At 41.1% G+C, this 27462-nt stretch overlaps 1 protein-coding gene across 3 annotated transcripts in view; it reads right to left on the reverse strand.

Annotated features, from left to right (window-relative positions):
- The window catches only part of KCNAB2 (potassium voltage-gated channel subfamily A regulatory beta subunit 2), a 676769-nt gene that overhangs the window by 504841 nt on the left and 144466 nt on the right, over positions 1-27462 (reverse strand). For 2 of the 3 annotated variants that reach the window (XM_053690401.1, XM_053690400.1), the window contains exon 2: positions 6229-6342. In XM_053690401.1, coding sequence (XP_053546376.1) covers positions 6229-6305 — 77 coding nt within the window. In that variant the 5' untranslated portion in view covers positions 6306-6342. Of the gene's footprint in view, positions 1-6228; positions 6343-27462 lie in introns of those variants that run through there. The other variant, XM_053690403.1, reaches the window with a different exon arrangement.

Genomic DNA, 27462 nt, shown 5'->3' on the forward strand with positions numbered 1-27462 from the left:
AAGTTGCTTTTTGACCTCTCCTTTTACCGGAATAAACAACAAACAAGGAAGATGTTTGTCTAAAATCCTTTGTAGCATCTAAATAGAATTTTAGAGCGCGAACAACATCCAAATTGTGCAACAAACGTTCCTTCTTTGAAACTGGTTTCGGACACAGAGAAGGTACGATAATCTCCTGGTTAATGTTTTTGTTAGAAACAACTTTTGGAAGAAAACCAGGTTTAGTACGTAAAACCACCTTATCTGCATGGAACACCAGATAAGGAGGAGAACACTGCAGAGCAGATAATTCTGAAACTCTTCTAGCAGAAGAAATTGCAACTAAAAACAAAACTTTCCAAGATAATAACTTAATATCAACGGAATGCAAGGGTTCAAACGGAACCCCCTGAAGAACTGAAAGAACTAAATTGAGACTCCAAGGAGGAGTCAAAGGTTTGTAAACAGGCTTAATTCTAACCAGAGCCTGAACAAAGGCTTGAACATCTGGCACAGCGGCCAGCTTTTTGTGAAGTAACACAGACAAGGCAGAAATCTGTCCCTTCAGGGAACTTGCAGATAATCCTTTTTCCAATCCTTCTTGAAGGAAGGATAGAATCCTAGGAATCTTAACCTTGTCCCAAGGGAATCCTTTAGATTCACACCAACAGATATATTTTTTCCAAATTTTGTGGTAAATCTTTCTAGTTACAGGCTTTCTGGCCTGAACAAGAGTATCGATAACAGAATCTGAGAATCCTCGCTTCGATAAGATCAAGCGTTCAATCTCCAAGCAGTCAGCTGGAGTGAAACCAGATTCGGATGTTCGAACGGACCCTGAACAAGAAGGTCTCGTCTCAAAGGTAGCTTCCAAGGAGGAGCCGATGACATATTCACCAGATCTGCGTACCAAGTCCTGCGTGGCCACGCAGGAGCTATCAAGATCACCGACGCCCTCTCCTGATTGATCCTGGCTACCAGCCTGGGGATGAGAGGAAACGGCGGGAACACATAAGCTAGTTTGAAGGTCCAAGGTGCTACTAGTGCATCCACTAGAGCCGCCTTGGGATCCCTGGATCTGGACCCGTAGCAAGGAACTTTGAAGTTCTGACGAGAGGCCATCAGATCCATGTCTGGAATGCCCCACAGCTGAGTGACTTGGGCAAAGATTTCCGGATGGAGTTCCCACTCCCCCGGATGCAATGTCTGACGACTCAGAAAATCCGCTTCCCAATTTTCCACTCCTGGGATGTGGATAGCAGACAGGTGGCAGGAGTGAGACTCCGCCCATAGAATGATTTTGGTCACTTCTTCCATCGCCAGGGAACTCCTTGTTCCCCCCTGATGGTTGATGTACGCAACAGTTGTCATGTTGTCTGATTGAAACCGTATGAACTTGGCCCTCGCTAGCTGAGGCCAAGCCTTGAGAGCATTGAATATCGCTCTCAGTTCCAGAATATTTATCGGTAGAAGAGATTCTTCCCGAGACCAAAGACCCTGAGCTTTCAGGGATCCCCAGACCGCGCCCCAGCCCATCAGACTGGCGTCGGTCGTGACAATGACCCACTCTGGTCTGCGGAATGTCATCCCTCGTGACAGGTTGTCCAGGGACAGCCACCAACGGAGTGAGTCTCTGGTCCTCTGATTTACTTGTATCTTCGGAGACAAGTCTATATAGTCCCCATTCCACTGACTGAGCATGCACAGTTGTAATGGTCTTAGATGAATGCGTGCAAAAGGAACTATGTCCATTGCCGCTACCATCAACCCGATCACTTCCATGCACTGAGCTATGGAAGGAAGAGGAACGGAATGAAGTATCCGACAAGATTCTAGAAGTTTTGTTTTTCTGGCCTCTGTCAGAAAAATCCTCATTTCTAAGGAGTCTATTATTGTTCCCAAGAAGGGAACCCTTGTTGACGGAGATAGAAAACTCTTTTCCACGTTCACTTTCCATCCGTGAGATCTGAGAAAGGCCAGGACAATGTCCGTGTGAGCCTTTGCTTGAGGAAGGGACGACGCTTGAATCAGAATGTCGTCCAAGTAAGGTACTACAGCAATGCCCCTTGGTCTTAGCACAGCTAGAAGGGACCCTAGTACCTTTGTGAAAATCCTTGGAGCAGTGGCTAATCCGAAAGGAAGCGCCACGAACTGGTAATGTTTGTCCAGGAATGCGAACCTCAGGAACCGATGATGTTCCTTGTGGATAGGAATATGTAGATACGCATCCTTTAAATCCACCGTGGTCATGAATTGACCTTCCTGGATGGAAGGAAGAATAGTTCGAATGGTTTCCATCTTGAACGATGGAACCTTGAGAAACTTGTTTAAGATCTTGAGATCTAAGATTGGTCTGAACGTTCCCTCTTTTTTGGGAACTATAAACAGATTGGAGTAGAACCCCATCCCTTGTTCTCTTAATGGAACGGGATGAATCACTCCCATTTTTAACAGGTCTTCTACACAATGTAAGAATGCCTGTCTTTTTATGTGGTCTGAAGACAACTGAGACCTGTGGAACCTCCCCCTTGGGGGAAGTCCCTTGAATTCCAGAAGATAACCTTGGGAGACTATTTCTAGCGCCCAAGGATCCAGAACATCTCTTGCCCAAGCCTGAGCGAAGAGAGAGATTCTGCCCCCCACCAGATCCGGTCCCGGATCGGGGGCCAACATTTCATGCTGTCTTGGTAGCAGTGGCAGGTTTCTTGGCCTGCTTTCCCTTGTTCCAGCCTTGCATTGGTCTCCAAGCTGGCTTGGCTTGAGAAGTATTACCCTCTTGCTTAGAGGACGTAGCACTTTGGGCTGGTCCGTTTCTACGAAAGGGACGAAAATTAGGTTTATTTTTTGCCTTGAAAGGCCGATCCTGAGGAAGGGCGTGGCCCTTACCCCCAGTGATATCCGAGATAATCTCTTTCAAGTCAGGGCCAAACAGCGTTTTCCCCTTGAAAGGAATGTTAAGTAGCTTGTTCTTGGAAGACGCATCAGCCGACCAAGATTTCAACCAAAGCGCTCTGCGCGCCACAATAGCAAACCCAGAATTCTTAGCCGCTAACCTAGCCAATTGCAAAGTGGCGTCTAGGGTGAAAGAATTAGCCAATTTGAGAGCATTGATTCTGTCCATAATCTCCTCATAAGGAGGAGAATCACTGTCGACCGCCTTTATCAGCTCATCGAACCAGAAACATGCGGCTGTAGCGACAGGGACAATGCATGAAATTGGTTGTAGAAGGTAACCCTGCTGAACAAACATCTTTTTAAGCAAACCTAATTTTTTATCCATAGGATCTTTGAAAGCACAACTATCCTCTATGGGTATAGTGGTGCGTTTGTTTAAAGTGGAAACCGCTCCCTCGACCTTGGGGACTGTCTGCCATAAGTCCTTTCTGGGGTCGACCATAGGAAACAATTTTTTAAATATGGGGGGAGGGACGAAAGGAATACCGGGCCTTTCCCATTCTTTATTAACAATGTCCGCCACCCGCTTGGGTATAGGAAAAGCTTCTGGGAGCCCCGGCACCTCTAGGAACTTGTCCATTTTACATAGTTTCTCTGGGATGACCAACTTGTCACAATCATCCAGAGTGGATAATACCTCCTTAAGCAGAATGCGGAGATGTTCCAACTTAAATTTAAATGCAATCACATCAGGTTCAGCTTGTTGAGAAATGTTCCCTGAATCAGTAATTTCTCCCTCAGACAATAGCTCCCTGGCCCCATCAGACTGAGTTAGGGGCCCTTCAGAAATATTAATATCAGCGTCGTCATGCTCTTCAGTATCTAAAACAGAGCAGTCGCGCTTACGCTGATAAGTGTTCATTTTGGCTAAAATGTTTTTGACAGAATTATCCATTACAGCCGTTAATTGTTGCATAGTAAGGAGTATTGGCGCGCTAGATGTACTAGGGGCCTCCTGAGTGGGCAAGACTCGTGTAGACGAAGGAGGGAATGATGCAGTACCATGCTTACTCCCCTCACTTGAGGAATCATCTTGGGCATCATTGTCATTGTCACATAAATCACATTTATTTAAATGAATAGGAATTCTGGCTTCCCCACATTCAGAACACAGTCTATCTGGTAGTTCAGACATGTTAAACAGGCATAAACTTGATAACAAGTACAAAAAACGTTTTAAAATAAAACCGTTACTGTCACTTTAAATTTTAAACTGAACACACTTTATTACTTCAAATGCGAAAAAACATGAAGGAATTGTTCAAAATTCACCAAATTTTCACCACAGTGTCTTAAAGCCTTAAAAGTATTGCACACCAAATTTGGAAGCCTTAACCCTTAAAATAACGGAACCGGAGCCGTTTTGAACTTTAACCCCTTTACAGTCCCTGGTATCTGCTTTGCTGAGACCCAACCAAGCCCCAAGGGGAATACGATACCAAATGACGCCTTCAGAAAGTCTTTTCTAAGTATCAGAGCTCCTCTCACATGCGACTGCATGCCATGCCTCTCAAAAACAAGTGCGCAACACCGGCGCGAAAATGAGGCTCTGCCTATGCTTTGGGAAAGCCCCTAAAGAATAAGGTGTCTAAAGCAGTGCCTGCCGATATTATTATATCAAAATACCCAGATAAAATGATTCCTCAAGGCTAAATATGTGTTAATAATCAATCGATTTAGCCCAAAAAAAGTCTACAGTCTTAATAAGCCCTTTTTGAAGCCCTTATTTACAAACGTAATAAACATGGCTTACCGGATCCCAGAGGGAAAATGACAGCTTCCAGCATTACATCGTCTTGTTAGAATGTGTCATACCTCAAGCAGCAAGAGACTGCTCACTGTTCCCCCAACTGAAGTTAATTGCTCTCAACAGTCCTGTGTGGAACAGCCATGGATTTTAGTGACGGTTGCTAAAATCATTTTCCTCATACAAACAGAAATCTTCATCTCTTTTCTGTTTCTGAGTAAATAGTACATACCAGCACTATTTCAAAATAACAAACTCTTGATTGAATAATAAAAACTACAGTTAAACACTAAAAAACTCTAAGCCATCTCCGTGGAGATGTTGCCTGTACAACGGCAAAGAGAATGACTGGGGTAGGCGGAGCCTAGGAGGGATCATGTGACCAGCTTTGCTGGGCTCTTTGCCATTTCCTGTTGGGGAAGAGAATATCCCACAAGTAAGGATGACGCCGTGGACCGGACACACCTATGTTGGAGAAAAGTATATTAATATAACTGTTGATTATGCAAAACTGGGTAATGGGTAATAAAGGGATTATCTATCTTTTTAAACTGTACAAATTCCGGAGTAGACTGTCCCTTTAAGTGGATTGGAATGTCCTATTTACTTCTACTATCAATTTTGCTTAGTTCTCTTAGTATTATTTGTTAATGAGTAATCCTAGTTTTTCTATCATGATTTGGAACATACAATTTTAAACAACTTTCCCATTTACATCTACTATCAAATTTGCTTCATTCTCTTTGTATCCTTTGGCTAACTAGATGTGTTCATCTTGCTGCCAGTAGCGCTGTTGCTCCTTCACCAATCACAAGAGACAAATGTATGCAAGCACCAATCAGCAGCTAGCTCCCACTAATGTAGGATTTGTGCATTTTCAACAAGGGATATCAAGAGAACAAAGCACATTTGAAAACAGAAGTGAATTTAAAAGTGTAATAAAATGACACGCTCTATCGGAATCATGCAAGTTTAATTTTGATTTTCCTATCCCTTTAAACCATTTGGCAGCGGTATTTGCAACAATCTTTATAGCAATGTTATGCATAGTTGCAAACACTGCTGCCATAGAATAAAGACACGTGCCCACTCCTAAGCTCCTATCAACCTACCTAGGTTAATTCTTTAACAAATGATACCAAGAGAATTTGATAACAGAAGTATAAAATTAAAACTGCATGCTCTATATGAATCATGAAGGTCTTTACTGTCCCTTTAAGCTGCATTTGCAGCTTTTGAGGCTATGCGGAGCATGTGCGTACAAATGGAAGTATCAGAAACGGCTTATTTTGCTTCTCCGCTACATCAGAAGTGGCAAAAATCAATCACCCCTTCATTTACTCACTTGGGAACGACTGACATACCCTACTCTCGCACAACTGATTGCACAAGACCTGGGTGCGGCATTACACAAGAAAGCTCTTGAGCTATGTAACATTTTGCAATGCGATGCAGCATTGCAACCAGCAATTGCAGGCAGACAGGTTCTCTACTTGATACATTTCACCCTTATTGTAAATTCTAAAACTGATACACGTTTTATTTACCTGTAAATCATTCCTGGAGAGCCAGTCTGACGCAACGATAGTCGAGCTGGGGAGTCCGTTGTGGATTCTGGATACATGAGGCCAGCTTTAAGTGCTGAGCCTGCAGTCTATAGTCTAATTGAGAAAGAGAGAAAATATCACAGTAAGACTACATGATTTAGTTACATATTAAAGGGATAGTAAACCCCAACATTTTCTTTTATGATTCAGATAGAGAATACAATTTTAAACAACTTTCCAATTTAATTATATTATATAATTTTCTTAATTCTCTTGTTATCCATTGCTGAAAGGACAGCATTGCACTACTCACAGGAAACTGAAAATAACATAATTTATGTAAGAACTTACCTGATAAATTCATTTCTTTCATATTAGCAAGAGTCCATGAGCTAGTGACGTATGGGATATACATTCCTACCAGGAGGGGCAAAGTTTCCCAAACCTCAAAATGCCTATAAATACACCCCTCACCACACCCACAATTCAGTTTAACGAATAGCCAAGAAGTGGGGTGATAAAAAAGTGCGAAAGCATATAAAATAAGGAATTGGAATAATTGTGCTTTATACAAAATCATAACCACCACAAAAAAAGGGCGGGCCTCATGGACTCTTGCTAATATGAAAGAAATGAATTTATCAGGTAAGTTCTTACATAAATTATGTTTTCTTTCATGTAATTAGCAAGAGTCCATGAGCTAGTGACGTATGGGATAATGACTACCCAAGATGTGGATCTTTCCACACAAGAGTCACTAGAGAGGGAGGGATAAAATAAAGACAGCCAATTCCTGCTGAAAATAATCCACACCCAAAATAAAGTTTAACGAAAAACATAAGCAGAAGATTCAAACTGAAACCGCTGCCTGAAGTACTTTTCTACCAAAAACTGCTTCAGAAGAAGAAAATACATCAAAATGGTGGAATTTAGTAAAAGTATGCAAAGAGGACCAAGTTGCTGCTTTGCAGATCTGGTCAACCGAAGCTTCATTCCTAAACGCCCAGGAAGTAGAAACTGACCTAGTAGAATGAGCTGTAATTCTCTGAGGCGGAGTTTTACCCGACTCAACATAGGCAAGATGAATTAAAGATTTCAACCAAGATGCCAAAGAAATGGCAGAAGCTTTCTGGCCTTCTCTAGAACCGGAAAAGATAACAAATAGACTAGAAGTCTTACGAAAAGATTTCGTAGCTTCAACATAATATTTCAAAGCTCTAACAACATCCAAAGAATGCAACGATTTCTCCTTAGAATTCTTAGGATTAGGACATAATGAAGGAACCACAATTTCTCTACTAATGTTGTTGGAATTCACAACTTTAGGTAAAAATTCAAAAGAAGTTCGCAACACCGCCTTATCCTGATGAAAAATCAGAAAAGGAGACTCACAAGAAAGAGCAGATAATTCAGAAACTCTTCTGGCAGAAGAGATGGCCAAAAGGAACAAAACTTTCCAAGAAAGTAATTTAATGTCCAATGAATGCATAGGTTCAAACGGAGGAGCTTGAAGAGCTCCCAGAACCAAATTCAAACTCCAAGGAGGAGAAATTGACTTAATGACAGGTTTTATACGAACCAAAGCTTGTACAAAACAATGAATATCAGGAAGAATAGCAATCTTTCTGTGAAAAAGAACAGAAAGAGCAGAGATTTGTCCTTTCAAAGAACTTGCGGACAAACCCTTATCTAAACCATCCTGAAGAAACTGTAAAATTCTCGGTATTCTAAAAGAATGCCAGGAAAAATGATGAGAAAGACACCAAGAAATATAAGTCTTCCAGACTCTATAATATATCTCTCGAGATACAGATTTACGAGCCTGTAACATAGTATTAATCAGAGTCAGAGAAACCTCTTTGACCAAGAATCAAGCGTTCAATCTCCATACCTTTAAGTTTAAGGATTTCAGATCCTGATGGAAAAAAGGACCTTGTGACAGAAGGTCTGGTCTTAACGGAAGAGTCCACGGTTGGCAAGAGGCCATCCGGACAAGATCCGCATACCAAAACCTGTGAGGCCATGCCGGAGCTACCAGCAGAACAAACGAGCATTCCTTCAGAATCTTGGAGATTACTCTTGGAAGAAGAACTAGAGGCGGAAAGATATAGGCAGGATGATACTTCCAAGGAAGTGATAATGCATCCACTGCCTCCGCCTGAGGATCCCGGGATCTGGACAGATACCTGGGAAGTTTCTTGTTTAGATGGGACGCCATCAGATCTATTTCTGGAAGTTCCCACATTTGAACAATCTGAAGAAATACCTCTGGGTGAAGAGACCATTCGCCCGGATGCAACGTTTGGCGACTGAGATAATCCGCTTCCCAATTGTCTACACCTGGGATATGAACCGCAAAGATAAGACAGGAGCTGGATTCCGCCCAAACCAAAATTCGAGATACTTCTTTCATAGCCAGAGGACTGTGAGTCCCTCCTTGATGATTGATGTATGCCACAGTTGTGACATTGTCTGTCTGAAAACAAATGAACGATTCTCTCTTCAGAAGAGGCCAAAACTGAAGAGCTCTGAAAATTGCACGGAGTTCCAAAATATTGATCGGTAATCTCACCTCCTGAGATTCCCAAACTCCTTGTGCCGTCAGAGATCCCCACACAGCTCCCCAACCTGTGAGACTTGCATCTGTTGAAATTACAGTCCAGGTCGGAAGCACAAAAGAAGCCCCCTGAATTAAACGATGGTGATCTGTCCACCATGTTAGAGAGTGTCGAACAATCGGTTTTAAAGATATTAATTGAGATATCTTCGTGTAATCCTTGCACCATTGCTTCAGCATACAGAGCTGAAGAGGTCGCATGTGAAAACGAGCAAAGGGGATCGCGTCCGATGCAGCAGTCATAAGACCAAGAATTTCCATGCATAAGGCTACCGAAGGGAATGATTGTGACTGAAGGTTTCGACAAGCTGCAATCAACTTTAGACGTCTCTTGTCTGTTAAAGACAGAGTCATGGACACTGAATCCATCTGGAAACCCAGAAAGGTTACCCTTGTCTGAGGAATCAAAGAACTTTTTGGTAAATTGATCCTCCAACCATGATCTTGAAGAAACAACACAAGTCGATTCGTATGAGATTCTGCTAAATGTAAAGACTGAGCAAGTACCAAGATATCGTCCAAATAAGGAAATACCACAATACCCTGTTCTCTGATTACAGACAGCAGGGCACCGAGAACCTTTGTAAAAATTCTTGGAGCTGTAGCTAGGCCAAACGGCAGAGCCACAAACTGGTAATGCTTGTCCAGAAACGAGAATCTCAGGAACTGATAATGATCTGGATGAATCGGAATATGCAGATATGCATCCTGTAAATCTATTGTGGACATATAATTCCCTTGCTGAACAAAAGGTAAGATAGTCCTTACAGTTACCATCTTGAACGTTGGTATCCTTACATAACGATTCAATATTTTTAGATCCAGAACTGGTCTGAAAGAATTCTCCTTCTTTGGTACAATGAAGAGATTTGAATAAAACCCCATCCCCTGTTCCGGAACTGGAACTGGCATAATTACTCCAGTCAACTCTAGATCTGAAACACATTTCAGAAATGCTTGAGCTTTTACTGGATTTACTGGGACACGGGAAAGAAAAAATCTCTTTGCAGGAGGTCTCAACTTGAAACCAATTCTGTACCCTTCTGAAACAATGCTCTGAATCCAAAGATTGTGAACAGAATTGATCCAAATTTCCTTGAAAAAACGTAACCTGCCCCCTACCAGCTGAGCTGGAATGAGGGCCGCACCTTCATGTGGACTTAGAAGCAGGCTTTGCCTTTCTAGCTGGCTTGGATTTATTCCAGACTGGAGATGGTCTCCAAACTGAAACTGCTCCTGAGGATGAAGGATCAGGCTTTTGTTCTTTGTTGAAACGAAAGGAACGAAAACGATTATTAGCCCTGTTTTTACCTTTAGATTTTTTTTATCCTGTGGTAAAAAAGTTCCTTTCCCACCAGTAACAGTTGAAATAATGGAATCCAACTGAGAACCAAATAATTTGTTACCCTGGAAAGAAATGGAAAGTAAAGTTGATTTAGAAGCCATATCAGCATTCCAAGTTTTAAGCCATAAAGCTCTTCTAGCTAAAATAGCTAGAGACATAAACCTGACATCAACTCTGATAATATCAAAAATGGCATCACAGATAAAATTATTAGCATGCTGAAGAAGAATAATAATATCATGAGAATCACGATGTGTTACTTGTTGCGCTAAAGTTTCCAACCAAAAAGTTGAAGCTGCAGCAACATCAGCCAAAGATATAGCAGGTCTAAGAAGATTACCTGAACACAGATAAGCTTTTCTTAGAAAGGATTCAATTTTCCTATCTAGAGGATCCTTAAACGAAGTACCATCTGACGTAGGAATAGTAGTACGTTTAGCAAGGGTAGAAATAGCCCCATCAACTTTAGGGATCTTGTCCCAAAATTCTAATCTGTCAGACGGCACAGGATATAATTGCTTAAAACGTTTAGAAGGAGTAAATGAATTACCCAAATTATCCCATTCTTTGGAAATTACTGCAGAAATAGCATTAGGAACAGGAAAAACTTCTGGAATAACCACAGGAGCTTTAAATACCTTATCTAAACGTTTAGAATTAGTATCAAGAGGACCAGAATCCTCTATTTCTAAAGCAATTAGTACTTCTTTAAGTAAAGAACGAATAAATTCCATTTTAAATAAATATGAAGATTTATCAGCATCAACCTCTGAGACAGAATCCTCTGAACCAGAGGAATCATCAGAATCAGAATGATGATGTTCATTTAAAAATTCATCTGTAGGGAGAGAAGTTTTAAAAGATTTTTTACGTTTACTAGAAGGAGAAATAACAGACATAGCCTTCTTTATGGATTCAGAAACAAAATCTCTTATATTATCAGGAACATTCTGCACCTTAGATGTTGAAGGAACTGCAACATGCAATGGTACTTTACTAAAGGAAATATTATCTGCTTTAACAAGTTTGTCATGACAATCAATACAAACAACAGCTGGAGGAATAGCTACCAAAAGTTTACAGCAGATACACTTAGCTTTGGTAGATTCAGCACTTGACAGCGATTTTCCTGTAGTATCTTCTGACTCAGATGCAACGTGAGACATCTTGCAATATGTAAGAGAAAAAACAACATATATATAAAGCAAAATTGATCAAATTCCTTAAATGACAGTTTCAGGAATGGGAAAAAATGCCAAAGAACAAGTTTCTAGCAACCAGAAGCAATAAAAAATGAGACTTAAATAATGTGGAGACAAAAGCGACGCCCATATTTTTTCGCGCCAAATAAGACGCCCACATTATTTGGCGCCTAAATGCTTTTTGGCGCCAAAAATGACGCCACATCCGGAACGCTGACATTTTTGGCGCAAAATAACGTCAAAAAATGACGCAACTTCCGGCGACACGTATGACGCCGGAAACGGAAATAGAATTTTCGCGCCAAAAAAGTCCGCGCCAAGAATGACGCAATAAAATGAAGCATTTTCAGCCCCCGCGAGCCTAACAGCCCACAGGGAAAAAGTCAAATTTTAAGGTAAGAAAAATGTTAAATTAAAATGCATTATCCCAAATATGAAACTGACTGTCTGAAAATAAGGAAAGTTGAACATTCTGAGTCAAGGCAAATAAATGTTTGAATACATATATTTAGAACTTTATAAACAAAGTGCCCAACCATAGCTTGGAGTGTCACAGAAAATAAGACTTACTTACCCCAGGACACTCATCTACATATAGCAGATAGCCAAACCAGTACTGAAACGAGAATCAGCAGAGGTATTGGTATATATAAGAGTATATCGTCGATCTGAAAAGGGAGGTAAGAGATGAATCTCTACGACCGATAACAGAGAACCTATGAAATAGATCCCGTAGAAGGAGATCACTGCATTCAAATAGGCAATACTCTCCTCACATCCCTCTGACATTCACTGCACGCTGAGAGGAAAACCGGGCTCCAACTTGCTGCAGAGCGCATATCAACGTAGAATCTAGCACAAACTTACTTCACCACCTCCATCGGAGGCAAAGTTTGTAAAACTGAATTGTGGGTGTGGTGAGGGGTGTATTTATAGGCATTTTGAGGTTTGGGAAACTTTGCCCCTCCTGGTAGGAATGTATATCCCATACGTCACTAGCTCATGGACTCTTGCTAATTACATGAAAGAAATCTATTTAGCCAATCACAAGAGACAAATGTGTGCAGGCACCAATTAGCAGCCGCTCCCACTAGTGTAGGATATGTGCGTATTCATTTTTTAACAAGGGATACTAAGAGAACGAAGCCCATTTGAAAATAGAAGTGAATTTAAAAGTGTCTTAAAATGACATGCTCTATCTGAATCCTGCAAGTTTAATTTTGACTATCCCTTTAAATAGCATGATTTGTTTTTTTTATGCAATGTTTGTAAATGAAAACTGTATCATTCCAAACTTTGCATCAGTGCACAATTATGAAACATAATACACTTGCTTCAGAATAAGGTATTTATTATTTTTTGGTAAACAGATATATCCTACAGCACCACCAGATTGCACGCACACGCTGCCTAATATCTCCTTATAAAAAATTTAAAAAAACACACAAAACAGAAAGCAATATAAGGGGGGATCAAATTGTGGCTAAAGTGTGTACACCAGTATGATAATATATATATATATATATATATATATATATATATATATATCTCAAATAATGAAAATAAATGTATTAATATAACAGAAAAAATAAGAATAATGACAGTCAAAATTATTTATACTTAACATCATATATGGGCCGGTACCATAAAAAATTACAAGGTAATTATATATACACATCAAAAATGTGTATACAAATGTTAAAAAAAAAAAAGTCCAGAAATGTTTTCCCAAATGTGTAATAATATCCCAAAAGAAGGAAGTGTTTTGCTCAGGACCAGACTGGGAATAAAAAGTAGCCCTGGAAAAAGATGAAGACCAGCCCAATTTTCTGTTGAGTCAGTAGAATGCACATTCCCCATTTTTCTCAAAGGGAATTACTGAGATACTCCTTCCCTAATTTTTCAGAATTAAATTATATTACTTTGTATTAAATAAAAATGTCAGATTGATGTTATATAGCAACCCTACAACCCATTTGCATCCATTTATCACCCCTTTAAATTGTAGCTTTCCAGCCCCAGCTGCTGCAGCCCACCGGGAAATCTCCTGGTATCCTGGTAGGCCAATCCGGCCCTGGTTTTGCTCACATCCAAACCTTACTAAAGTGTTAATAATCTCCTGATATCTTGTAAGACTCCTTTTATTTTGTGGAGTCCTTATTATACATACAATATTGCACTATGTACATCTTTTTCTTATAGGTATTATTCCTAACTATCACCATAATTGCAAGAAAGAAGGATTTATTATTCACAAGGAAGAATAACTGCACCTAAAGGATTTATACATATTTTTTGTAACTACATTGGATTCAAAAATAAGTTACACGTTTCAGATCATTTAAAAACAACAACAAAAATAAAGATTAAAGCCCTTCTCTGCTAAGCTTTTTTCATACTCCTGTGCTAAGCCAGTTCTAGTTTCTGTTTATTTTATTTTTTTGCTGCTTACATAGTAACACTGTTGTAGTCAGATTTAAGGGAGTGAACCACACAAATTATATGGGTTTTTTTTTTGTTTGACTTTTCAGTAGGCCCAACAGATTCAGAATATACCATTATTATACTTATTTGTCAAGACAGGTGTGAAACCTGCAACATAAAAATTAACAAAAAGTATAATGTTGTTACAATTTTAGCAAATTATATTGGAAATGGACAAGAGACCACTATTGTTACAGTGATCATTTAAAGAGATAGGAAAGTCAAAATTAAACTTGCATGATTCAGATAGAGCATGTCATTTTAATACACTTTTAACTTCACTTCTATTTTCAAATGTACTTCCTTCTCGTGGTATTCTTTGTTGGAAAAAAATATGCACATATCCTACAGTAGTGGGAGCTGGCTGCCGATTGGTGCCTGCACACATTTCTCTCTTGTGATTGGCTAACTAGATGTGTTCAGCTAGTTGCAAGTAGAGCAATGTTGTTAATTCAGCAGAGGATAACAAGAGAATGAAGCAAATTTGATAATACAAGTATATTGGAAAGTTGTTTAAAATTGTATGTTCTATCTAAATCATGAAAAATGTTTGGAGCTTCCTGTCCCTTTAACTAAATTGTCTTCAACAGTAGCCAGATGTGAAATAGGGTCCCATACAGGCTTTTAGGGGTTATAATATCAACTAGAGGGGCTCTTCTATGGCAGTACAGAAATTAAAACACTTTTTTTTCACCTGACTATACAGATACAATTCATATATTTATTCAAGAGAGGGAATGATCTACTATAAAATAAACGTTGTTAGTGGCCTCTAGACTTAAAAGGGACAGTCAAGTCCAAAAAAAACTTTCACGATTCAAATAGGGCATGTAATTTTAAATAACTTTCCAATTTACTTTTATCACCAATTTTGCTTTGTTCTCTTGGTATTCTTAGTTAAAAGCTAAACCTAGGAAGTTCATATGCTAATTTCTTAGACCTTGAAGGCCGCCTCTAATCTAAATGCATTTTGACAGTTTTTCACCACTAGAGGGCATAAGTTCATGTGTTTCTTATAGATAACATTGAGCTCATACACGTGAATTTACTGAGGAGTGGGCACTGATTGGCTAAAGTGCAAGTCTGTCAAAAGAACTGAAATAAGGGTCAGTCTGCAGAGGCTTAGATACAAGGTAATTACAAAGGTAAAACATGTATTATTATAACTGTGTTGGTTATGCAAAACTGGGGAATGGGTAATTAACCCCTTAACGACCAAGGACGTGCCAGGAACGTCCTACAAAAAAACACCCTTAACACCCAAGGACGTTCCTGGTACGGTATCTGGGGTTTGAAGCTCTGGAAGCGATCCTGATCGCTTCCAGGTGCTTCCAGGGTATTGCAGTGATGCCTCGATATGCAGGCATCACTGCAATTACCTTTTTACCCCACCAATGCAGAGAGAGCCACTCTGTGGCCCTCTCTGCATCCGCAATCGATGGGGCCGTTGGTTGGTGGGTGGGAGCTGCAGCTGGGAGGCGGGTGGGCGGCCCCTCGTTACACACATACCGGCGATCGGTCCTCATTATGTCTTTTAAGTCCTGTGGGTTGCGAAGGGGGGGCACGGGTGCGTGTGCGCGCAGCATTTACCGGCTGCTAGTATAAAAGTAATGGGAAGAAGGGAGAAGGAAGGTGGGGTAAAATGTGCTTGGGAAGAGATCTAGGAGGGGAGGGTGGGTAGGGTATTGAGGGGGGGCAGCTACACTACAGAAAATATAATTTTTAAAATTTAAAAATAAAAAAAAAAACTAATTTTTTGGGCAAATTGGGTACTGGCAGACAGCTGCCAGTACCCAAGATGGCGGCAAATAGGTAGAGGGGGGGTTAGAGAGCTGTATGGTGGAGGATCAAGGGGGATTAAAGATACCTTTTATTTTAGTACTGGCAGACTTTCTGCCAGTACTTAAGATGGCAGGGACAATTGTGGGGTAGGGGAGGGAAGGGAGCTGTTTGGGAGGGATCAGGGGGTTTGATGTGTCAGGTGGGAGGCTGATCTCTACACTAAAACTAAAATTAACCCTGCAAGCTCCCTACAAGCTACCTAATTAACCCCTTCACTGCTAGACATAATACACGTGTGATGCGCAGCGGCATTTAGCGGCCTTCTAATTACCAAAAAGCAACGCCAAAGCCATATATGTCTGCTATTTCTGAACAAAGGGGATCCCAGAGAAGCATTTACAACCATTTGTGCCATAATTGCACAAGCTGTTTGTAAATAATTTCAGCGAGAAACCTACATTTTTTTGAAAAAGTTTGTGAAAAAGTGATTTTTTTTTATTTGATCGCATTTGGCTGTGAAATGGTGGCATGAAATATACCAAAATGGGCCTAGATCAATACTTTGGGTTGTCTTGTCTACTACACTACACTAAAGCTAAAATTAACCCTACAAGCTCCCTAATTAACCCCTTCACTGCTGGGCATAATACACGTGTGGTGCACAGCAGCATTTAGCGGCCTTCCAATTACAAAAAAGCAACCCCAAAGCTATATATGTCTGCTATTTCTGAGCAAAGGGGATCCCAGAGAAGCATTTACAACCATTTATGCCATAATTGCACAAGCGGTTTGCAAATAATTTCAGTGAGAAACCTAAAGTTTGTGAAAAAAATTGTGAAAAAGTGAACGATTTTTTTTCATTTGATTGCCTTTGGCAGTGAAATGGTGGCATGAAATATACCAAAATGGGCCTAGATCAATACTTTGGGATGTTTTCTAAAACAAATATATACATGTGAAGGGTTATTCAGGGATTCCTGACAGATATCAGTGTTGCAATGTAACTAGCGCTAATTTTGAAAAGAAAGTGGTAGGAAATAGCAAAGTGCTACTTGTACTTATTGCCCTATAACTTGCAAAAAAAGCAAAGAACACGCAAACATTGGGTATTTCTAAACTCAGGACAAAATTTAGAAACTATTTAGCATGGGTGTTTTTTGGTGGTTGTAGATGTGCAACAGATTTTGGGGGTCAAAGTTAGAAAAAAGTGTGTTGTTTTCCATTTTTTCCTCATATTTTATAGGGTTTTTTTTTTACAGTAAATTATAAGATATGATGAAAATAATGGTATCTTTAGAAAGTCCATTTAATGGCGAGAAAAACAGTATATAATATGTGTGGGTACAGTAAATAAGAGGAAAATTACAGCTAAACACAAACACCGCAGAAATGTAAAAATAGCCTTGGTCCCAAACAGTCAGAAAATGGAAAAGTGCTCTGGTCACTAAGGGGTTAATGGATTATCTATCTTTTACAACAACAAAAATTCAGGTGTTGACTGTCCCTTTAACAGATTTCTTTAATTGAGCATATCAAAGTCTCCTTCCCCATCATAACCCCATGTTTTATGAGTTCACACTAAAAAAAAACATATTTATGGGCTTGTGGATTTCCAAGAGCACCCCCTTTTGAACGAGCAGTCAATTTTAATTTTAAATAAGGGGTGTTAAAGGTTTATGGCTAGCAAGAGAGCCGAGATCGAGAGGTTTGAACAAACTCCCCTCTAGTTAGCTCCCTTTATGGACTGTCACTTCCAGGTCTTGCCCCATGTGATATCACCATGCACATTTGTGGTGACATCACTAGCATTCCCATGTAGCCTTGGGAGTGCCGCCCACTGTATCGCCACAGATCACAGCCTGTAGTGAGGGAGATCACTAACAAACAAAGCAGATAAGCAATCACCCTGCATGGATAGAATAGGTCATCATATGCTCACAAGCAGAGATCTGAATGACCCAACGTTTTCATCATGCACATGAAGTGGGTTAAGCCTCAACGTTCAAAATGTATATGAAACGGCACTACCCAGATTATGGAGAAGACAGCAATATAATTCACTTTGAAATGGACTGTACTCATAGACTAGGACCTTTACAGTCAATCAGAATACTTAGATAAAAGGACTATAACAAAACAACTTACAAAGAGAAGAGAAATGCATTAAAGATTCTATTATTAGAGTCCTACTACCAAAGAAATTTGTACACAGCTCCTATCATGGCATAAAAACAGCCCCCTAACTTGAAACAGTGAGTTCTGCTGGGTGGAAGAGAGAGAGAGAGAGAAAGAGAGAGAGAAAGAGAGAGAGAAAGAGAGAGAGAAAGAGAGAGAGAAAGAGAGAGAGAAAGAGAGAGAGAGAAAGAGAGAGAGAAAGAGAGAGAGAAAGAGAGAGAGAAAGAGAGAGAGAAAGAGAGAAAGAGAGAGAAAGAGAGAGAAAGAGAGAGAAAGAGAGAGAGAGAGAGAGAGAGAGAGAGAGAAAGAAAGAGAGAGAGAGAGAAAGAGAGAGAGGAAGAGAGAGAGGAAGAGAGAGAGGAAGAGAGAGAGGAAGAGAGAGAGAGAGAGAGAGAGAGAGAGAGAGAGAGAGAGAGAGAGAGAGAGAGAGAGAGAGAAAGAAAGAAAGAAAGAAAGAAAGAAAGAGAGAGGAGAGAGAGAGGAGAGAGAGAGATGGATTAAGAACTCAAGTGAACGGAGAACAGATTGTATACTAGATTAACACGGTCGAGATGATGGGTTGTGTGCAAAGTTCATAAGCACAGATCAATTAAAACTGTATGCAAATGAAACTTTAACAGGGACTTTCGATGAACACAGAAACCTGCCAGATTTGTTAGCAGAGCTGCTCTCAAGCAGAACAAAGAATTGAACAAGCAGCTGTTGAGCACAGGCTTTGCACAATGTATTTCTCCTGTAGGTGATTACAGTGATCTGTCTTCCTTTCAGTGTAAGGCATCAACTAATCAGAGCCAAGCACTGCTTAACGTATATACGTTTTGCTTTCTTTTTGTATACGTTTTCAATAAAAAGTGATCTGACTTCACAGCATTCTAATGTTCTCCCTTTTTCAGCACTATTAGGTACGCGTGGCACTCTTCCTGGAGCACCCCCCCCACCCACCCCACACACACACAATTATACACTGTGTCTTGTTCTTGCAGCAACCAAGTGAAACCTATGTTTTTAAAGAGACAGTAAACACCTTGAAATTACAGGACAGCTATATTGTCTTGTAATAGAATCACATATTAGCCAACTCTTAACATTTTTAAAACAAAATTAGTCATTATGTTTGCTGCAATTGTTTTTCAAAAGTAAACTCCACCCACCATAGTCCTTATCTGCAGCAGCCAATCCAGATTAAGTCTGCAGACAAGGCAAGCCACGGTCATAATGTTAGTATAAAGGTGCTTTGTTTTTCAGTTGTTATCAGTTAGTTGATTAAGGAAAGATTATGTAGCAGGGTTAAAGAAATATGAAACTCTAAATATTTCTTTTGTGATTCAGACAGAACATATATTATAATATTTGCTGCATTCACATTATATTCTAAGAGATATATAGGTGTCTGGAACACTACATGAAGAAATATAGTGCTGCTATCTAGTGTTTTTGCAAATAGAGAACATTCTTGCAAAACTGCTGCCATATAGTGCTCCGGACCAAAGATACCACTGAACAAAGAAAATGTCACGATAAAAGTAAAATTAGAAAATTGCATGCTCTATCTGAATCATAGAAGAAAAGTGTGGGATTTATATCCCTTTAACACTGAGAAGGCTGTTTAAATGGCCAGTTCTCAAAAATAGAGAATCCACAATTTGCGGTGTTAAATTACATCAAAAGGGCACAATAAATAATGAAAGTATATTGCAATGTTTTACTACGCATAACTTAAAGGGACACTGAACCCAAATTTTTTCTTTTGTGATTCAGATAGAGCATGAAATTTTAAACAACTTTCTAATTTACTCCTATTATCAAATTTTCTTCATTCTATTGGTATCGTTATTTGAAATGCAAAAATGTAAGTTTAGATGCCGGCCCATTTTTGGTGAACAACCTGGGTTGTCCTTGCTGAATGGTGGATAAATTAATCCACCAATAAAAAAGTGCTGTCCAGAGTTCTGATCCAAAAAAAAAAAAGTTTAGATGCCTTCTTTTTCAAATAAAGATAGCAAGAGAACGAAGAAAAATAGATAATAGGAGTAAATTAGAAAGTTGCTTAAAATCACGAAAGAAAAAAATTTGGGTTTACTGTCCCTTTAACAATTTAGATCTAAAAAAAGGTGTTTTCTGTGCCTTTAACTCCTTTGTAAGAGATAAACAGGTTTAATTCTAACCAGAGCCGGAACAAACTCTTGAACATCTGTTAAACTAGCCAACTTCTTGTGAAACAGAACAGAAAGGGCAGATATCTGACCCTTGATAGAATTGACCAACAGACCTTTCTCCAGACCCTCCTGGAGAAACTGAAGTATACACGGAGTCTTCACTCTACACTAAGAGAAACCTTGCTGGTCACACCAGTGAAGATAAGTCCTCCAGACCTTATAGTAGATGTGTCTGGTGACAGGCTTGCAAGCCTGTATAAGAGTATCAATCACACTGTCAGAGAAGCTTCTCTGATCTAGAATCAACCGTACAATCTCCTGGCAGTCAGCCTCAGAGTATCTAGGCAACCGCCAAGGCTAAGCAGACAACATGTTCACTAGGTTTGCGTACCAAGTCCTGCGTGGCCATGCAGGGGCTATCAGAATTGTAGGTATGCGCTCCTGCATGATCCGAGCTACCACTCGGGGCAGAAGTACAAATCGGTGGAAACAGATACATTTGGTTTAAAATTCATGAAACCGCTAGAGCGTCCACTAGCTCCGTCTAAGGATCCCTGAATCTTGATCCTTACCTCGGAAGCTTGGCATTGAAGTGGGAAGCCATCATATCTATATCCCCCCATCTGTCAGGTCCAGAAATACTTTCTGATTCAGAGACCACTCCCCTAAATGGAGAGTCTGTCTGCTCAGGAAATCCGCCTCCCAATTTCTTACAGCAGACTTCGAGACACCTCCTGCATCGCCAGAGAGCTCTGAATGCCTCCTTGTTGGTTAATGTAGGCCACTGTCATGATGTTATCCAATTGGAATTGGATATACCGTGCAGAACCTAGTTGAGGCCACACCAGAAGAGCATTGTATATAGCCCTCAATTTGAGAATGTTGATTAGGAGAGACACTTCCTCCTAACACCGGGTTCCTTGGGTTCTCAGAGAACCCCACACCGCACCCCAGGCAGACAGACTCGTGTCTGTGGTGATTATAACCCAGGAGGGGCGACGGAACCTCGTCCCTAATAGAACAGGGGTTGGGGATTGCCACCAAAAAAGACCCTCTCTCATCTGGGCGTCCAGACAGATGATCTGCGACAGATCAGAATGATCTCCATTCCATTGTCTGAGCATACACAACTGTAGTGGTCTCAGATGTAAGCAAGCAAGTGGTATAGCATCCGATGCTCCAACCATATGATCTGCCACCTCATTGTGCTACTGAAGGATGAGCAGTGGACTGAAGCAGGTGACATGCCCTCTGAAGCTTCTTTCTGCGCTGGACTGGGAGGTAAATGCAAATACTGACAGAGTCTATTATAATCGTTCCCAGATTGTTTACCCTCAAAGACGAGGGAGCTCTTTTCCAAGTTGACCATCCATCCGTATGCCTGAAGATACAAGAGTAACCTCTGCGTGTGGTCCAGAGCCACTGGCAAGGATGGAGCCTGAACCAGAATGTTGTCTAGGTAAGAAGCTACTGCAACCCCCTGCAGACAAACCACGGCCAACAGAGCTCCCAGCAACTTGGTGAACACATTTGGTGTGGTAGCCAGCGCAACAAACCGGTAGTGCTCGACTAGGAAGGTGAGCCAAAGAAAACAGTGACCTCTGTGTATCGGAATGGGGAGGTACGCCTCCTTTAGGTATATTGTGGACATGAACTGACCCTCCTGAACCAGGGAAAGGATGGATCTTATGGTTTCCATCTTGAAGGTGGGAACTATTACGAATCTGTTGAGCACCTTCAGGTCCAATATAGGGTGGAACGTGCCTTCCTTCTTGAGGACCACAAAGAGATTTGAGTAGAATCCCTGTCCCCTCTCTAATGAGGCAACTGGAACCACCACTCTCATGGCAGAGAGGTCTTCCACGCAGCAGAGTAGTACTGCTCCCTTTACTGGGCTTCCTGATACCCTTGACAGCAAGAAGTGGTCCCTTGGGGGGACAGGAACAAAAGCTTATTTTGTAACCATGGCAAACAATATTCAGCACCCAAGGGTCTTTGACGAACTGAGCCATTCTCTCTGAAACAGAGAAAGTCTGCCCCCCACATGACCTGGTCCCAGGTCGGGGGCGATCCCATCAAGCTGATTTGTTATCTTCGGAAGCCTTCTTGGACTGTTTGTTCTTATTCCACCCCTGGGTGGGCTTCCAGGTAGCCATGGGTGACTCCGTCTTAGACACTTCCGCAATCCTCAGACGAAAGGAACGAAAAATGTCCCGCCAAATGACCCTTAGGTCTAGATTTCTTGTCCTGCGGTAGGAAAGCTCCAGGCCCCGACCAAACAAGGACTTAACCTTGAAAGACAAAGATAGTAGTCTAGATTTAGACACAGTATTCGCAGACTACGACTTGAGAAACAAGGTCCTCCTAGCCAGAACTGCAAAACTAGAAATTTTGAGTTTATGCGAATAATTTGCAAAATGGCATCCCTGATAAAGGCATTTGCCAACCTTAGGGATTGTATGTGCTCCTGGATCTCGTATAAAGGTGTTTCCACAGAAATCATATCCACTAAAGATTCACACCAGAACTTGGTGGCCCCCATACCTGCTGTTTGAAACAGGGCACCAGACTGGAGAAACACCCTCCTATGGTATCCCTCAAGTTTTCTGTCAAGAGGATCTTTAAAGGAAGTACTATCCACAAGTGGGATAGTGGTGCGCTTGACAAGTGGGATAGTGGTGCGCTTGGCAAATGTGGATATAGTGCCGTCCACCTTAAGGACGCTGTTCCAAACCTCTGCGTGGGTAGCTGGAACAGGAAGCAATCTTTGGCTGCAATAAAGAAAGAAAAGCACACGCTTCCCTAAACAGGCAAAGATATAAAGAGTAGTAAGGGATCACAGTGAAATACTTAACGGGACAGTCTACTCAAAAAATGTTATTGTCTTAAAAAATAGATAATCCCTTTATTACCCATTCCCCAGTTTTGCACAGAAAACACAGTTATATTAATACACTTTTTACCTCTATGATTACCTTGTTTATAAGCATCTTCTGACTGCCCCCTGATCACATGACTTAGTGCTGTGTTGTTAGAATCCACGGGCGTCAGCACAATGTTATCTATATGGCTCACATGAACTAGCTTTCCCTGATGTGAAAAGCAAATACAAAAGCATATGATCAGACGGCTGTCTTTGGGGACTTAGAAACAGACATAAATGGAGAGGTTTAAAGGTTATAAAGTATGTTAATATAACCATGTTTTTTGAGCAAAGCTGGGGAATGGGTAGTGAAGGCGTTATCTATCTTTTTAAACAACAATTTTTGTGTTGACTGCCCCTTTAACTGCACTTAAAACGTATTCTACATATAAGTAGACTAGTTGGCATGTGGTCCTATTAAAATGCTGAAATCTTCCATTCATTCAGGCCCATTTATCAAGCTCCGTATGGAGCTTGAAGGGCCGTGTTTCTGGCGAGTCTTCAGACTCGCCAGAAACACAAGTTATGAAGCAGCGGTCTAAAGACCGATGCTTCATAACCCTGTCCGCCTGCTCTGAGCAGGCGGACAGGAACCGCCGGAAATCAACCCGATCGAATACGATCGGGTTGATTGACAGCTCCCTGCTGGCGGCCGATTGGCCGCGAGTCAGCAGGGGGCGGCGTTGCACCAGCAGCTCTTGTGAGCTGCTGGTGCAATGTTAAATGTGGAGAGCGTATTGCTCTCCGCATTTAGCGAGGTCTTGCGGACCTGATCCGCAGTGTCGGATCAGGTCCGCAAGCCTTTTGATAAATGGGCCCCATAGAGACCTCCCATAAGCTGAAATATTAATTTAGCCACTAGGTGGAAACAAAGAGCTAGGTTACTGTGAACTGAAAGGCACAGATGATTTCTCGATTTCAAGTCAAACTCCTAGACTTTGTATAACAGATAGGGTTTAGTGGGAAGAAAAAAAAACAATAGGCCCTTCTAATATTACCACTTTATATAGGGTATTAAAGTTTCTTTAATGTAATAATGTTTAGTGCATTAAGATTAAACTAATTTTAATGTTAGTTCTATGAATAGGAAAATACATTTAAGCTATACAGTATTAAAGGACCATTAAAATATATTTTTCTTTGTTGTATATAAAAAAAGGAAATTGTAGCATTCATTACAGAAAAATATTCTGGTAATTAGAAACATTTTTTTGTTAAAGGTGGAAATTTTACTGATTCAAAAAGGAACATGCACATTTCTAAATTTACTTCTATTGTGAAATCTCCTTCATTCCTTTAGTGTCTTTTATTGAAAAGCATACCTACAAAGGCTCAGATGAGTGAATATGTTCTGAGCACTATATGGCAGCATGTTAAATAATATTTTTAGCTGATATATATTTTTGAGCATTTTTGCCCAGCTTCTCCTCTGGTGGGCAGCAGTCCGCTGCCCACATTTAACATTGTACAAGAGAGCTCCTTTGCGCTCGCATGCAACCCCTGCCCATGCACAGCCAATCACGGACTGGCAGGAGCTGTCAATCTCCCTGGTTGTAAAAGACCGGGGAGATTGAAATTCTTCACCTAAGAGGTGGAAAACAGGGTAGGGAAGCAGCTGTCTAATGACCACTGCTTGATAAATACTGACTGCAGGTTCTCTGTGAAAACCTGAAGTCAAAAGAGCGGAGAAGGGAATAATAAATCCAGCCCATAGAATTTGAGACATGTGGTGATTATCTGTGTATAGAGATACTCATCAGCATCTTTCTTCAGTGGCATTTGGTAGTGGCCTTTTGGCCGTTTTCCAACACTAAATCATACCCATCGGCATTATACAGTGCTGCATGATAACTATTAGTGTATAGATATTCTGTCATTATACATCAGAGTATACTCATCTTTATACAGAGCAATGTACTCAGACAGCAGAGTGTGCTCAGTTTCATTACAAAATGCAGTGCAGCATGGTCATGATCAGTGTGTATATATATATATATATATATATATATATATATATATATATATATATATACACATATATATATACACACACATATATATATATTATACACACACACACATACAGAGATTATATATATATATGTAGATAGAGAGCACTCTCACTTTCCAAACTTGATGCCAGGGTGCCAGCAGATAAATATACACGGTAAAGGAAGGCACTCACTGGTCTTTTTTCTTCAAAATAACTTTAATAATCGTGACGTTTCGGGGACACACTCCCCTTCCTCAGACAAAAACAAACTAAAAGTGACTAGACTTATAAAGCCAAACTAACCCCTCCCAGTGAAAATTGCGCCAAAATAGTTGCCATGGTGATCCTCAAAAACATACTAGTCATGTGATGAGTGTTACTCATGTGAATTGATTGTTGCTATTCAACAAACTATACATTATTCACACACAAATATATTGTACAGCCTGTTTCTATAACCACATAGAGTGAGCAAGCACACAGGTGTAATAAACATATCATATTATTATATTAAAATAAAATATACTTTCTCCTGCACTCCAAGTGAGTGAAATGGATAAATACCTGTGTGTCCCCTAACACATATTGTGTCCGTGAACAGGTGTAATGGTGTCTATAGTAAAGTGTATGTGAACTAAGTATGTACATATTGACAGCCGTCTGGATAATCTGAATATAAATTCTATTTACACAACCTAATCAGAGAATCTCTAAACGATAATTTGAGGGGATACTATAAGCAGAGTTATAGGAAAAAGTACTAGTCCCTTCAACAATACTGTATTAGCGTGTTGCAACAGATTATTTATCCTGTCTTGTATCACACAGACCGGATACGGCAATGCGGCTATAAATCCAGCAAAAGGCTCATATGTTTATATATTATGTGTTATATACATTATATACATTATAACGTAGCCCTTTCTACTTGTTAACTCAGAGGGAGCCTACCTGTTACTTCTTGTGTATCCGTACCCCAAACGCAAACACACCATATCTGGGTTGACAGCATGGCCACTCTATGAGTATCAGAGGCGCTCACAGGCGGCTCAGTATGCCGACGTCATGAGGGAATATTAATGTACAGAGCATGCATAGGCTCAAATGGAGCCCTCTGCAAGACCTTAAGCACCAAGTTTAAGCTCCAGGGAGGAGCCGGATTCCTGAAAACAAGTCTAATCCTAACCAGAGCGTGAATAAAGAACTGAATATCAGGAAGTTCCGTGAGCTTCTTGTGCAACAGTACCAAGAAACCCGAAATCTGTCCCCTTAGGGAACTGGCAGCAAGACCCTTATCCAGACCATCCTGGAGAAAGGCCAAAATCCTGGATACCTTGACCTTGTGCAAAGGGTGTCCTCGTTCCTCACACCAGGACAAGTAGGTCCTCCACACCTTGTGGTGGATGCGTCTAGTGACTGGCTTCCTGGCCTGGACGAGAATGTCGATCACTCTCTCCGAAAAACCTCTCTTGGCTAAGACTAGGCGTTCAATCTCCATGCAGTCAGCCTCAGAGAATCGAGATTTTGATGTAGAAAAGGACCTTGAACTAGCAGGTCCTTGCGACAAGGTAACTTCCATGGCGGATAAGACGACATCGCTACTAGATCCGCAAACTATGTCCTCCACGGAGCAGTCAGAATAGCTGAAGCTTGCTCCTGCTTGATGCGGGCCACTACTCGAGGTAGAAGAGGCAACGGTGGAAATATGTAGATTAGGTTGAAGTTCCAGGGTACCGCCAAGGCGTCTATCAGTTCTGCTTGGGGATCCCTGGATCGCGACCCGTATCTGGGTAGCTGGCAATCGAGTCTGGACGCCATGAGATCTATTCCCGGCGTCCCCCATCTGCTGCAGATCTCCGCAAACATCTCGGGGTGGAGAGACCATTCCCCTAGATGAAATGTCTGTCTGCTCAGAAAATCTGCTTCCCAGTTGCCCACACCCGGAAAGTGGATCGCTGAGAGCGAACAATTGTGAGTCTCTGCCCACTCCAGAATCTGAGATACTTCCCTCATTGCTAGGGAGCTTCTCCTCCCCCCCTGGTGGTTTATATAAGCCACTGAGGTGATGTTGTCCGATTGGAATCTGATGAATTGGGACGACCCCAGAGGGGACCAAGCCTTCAGAGCATTGAAAATCACTCGAATTTCCGGAATGTTTATAGGTAGGCTCGATTCCTCTCAAGTCCATCTGCCTTGTGCCTTTCTGGCACCCCAAACGGCTCCCCAACCTGATAGACTCGCATCTGTGGTTACAACCTCCCAGGATGGTCTAAGGAAAGATGTCCCCTGGGACAACTGGCCCGGTAGGGCCCACCAAGACAGGGACTCCCTCACCGGTCTGTCCAGAGATATCTGTTGGGACAAGTCTGAATGATCGCTGTTCCATTGTCTCAACATGCACAGCTGCAGAGGTCTGAGATGAATCCTGGCGAATGAAATGACATCTATGCTAGATACCATGAGCCCGACTACCTCCATACACCTGGCCACAGATGTCCTGGAGGATGTTTGCAGGGCTAGACAGTTAGACACCAGCATGCAACGTCTCTGGTCTGTC

This window comes from Bombina bombina, chromosome 8 (genome assembly GCF_027579735.1).
Source record: "Bombina bombina isolate aBomBom1 chromosome 8, aBomBom1.pri, whole genome shotgun sequence".
In the NCBI taxonomy this organism is placed as follows: domain Eukaryota; kingdom Metazoa; phylum Chordata; class Amphibia; order Anura; family Bombinatoridae; genus Bombina; species Bombina bombina.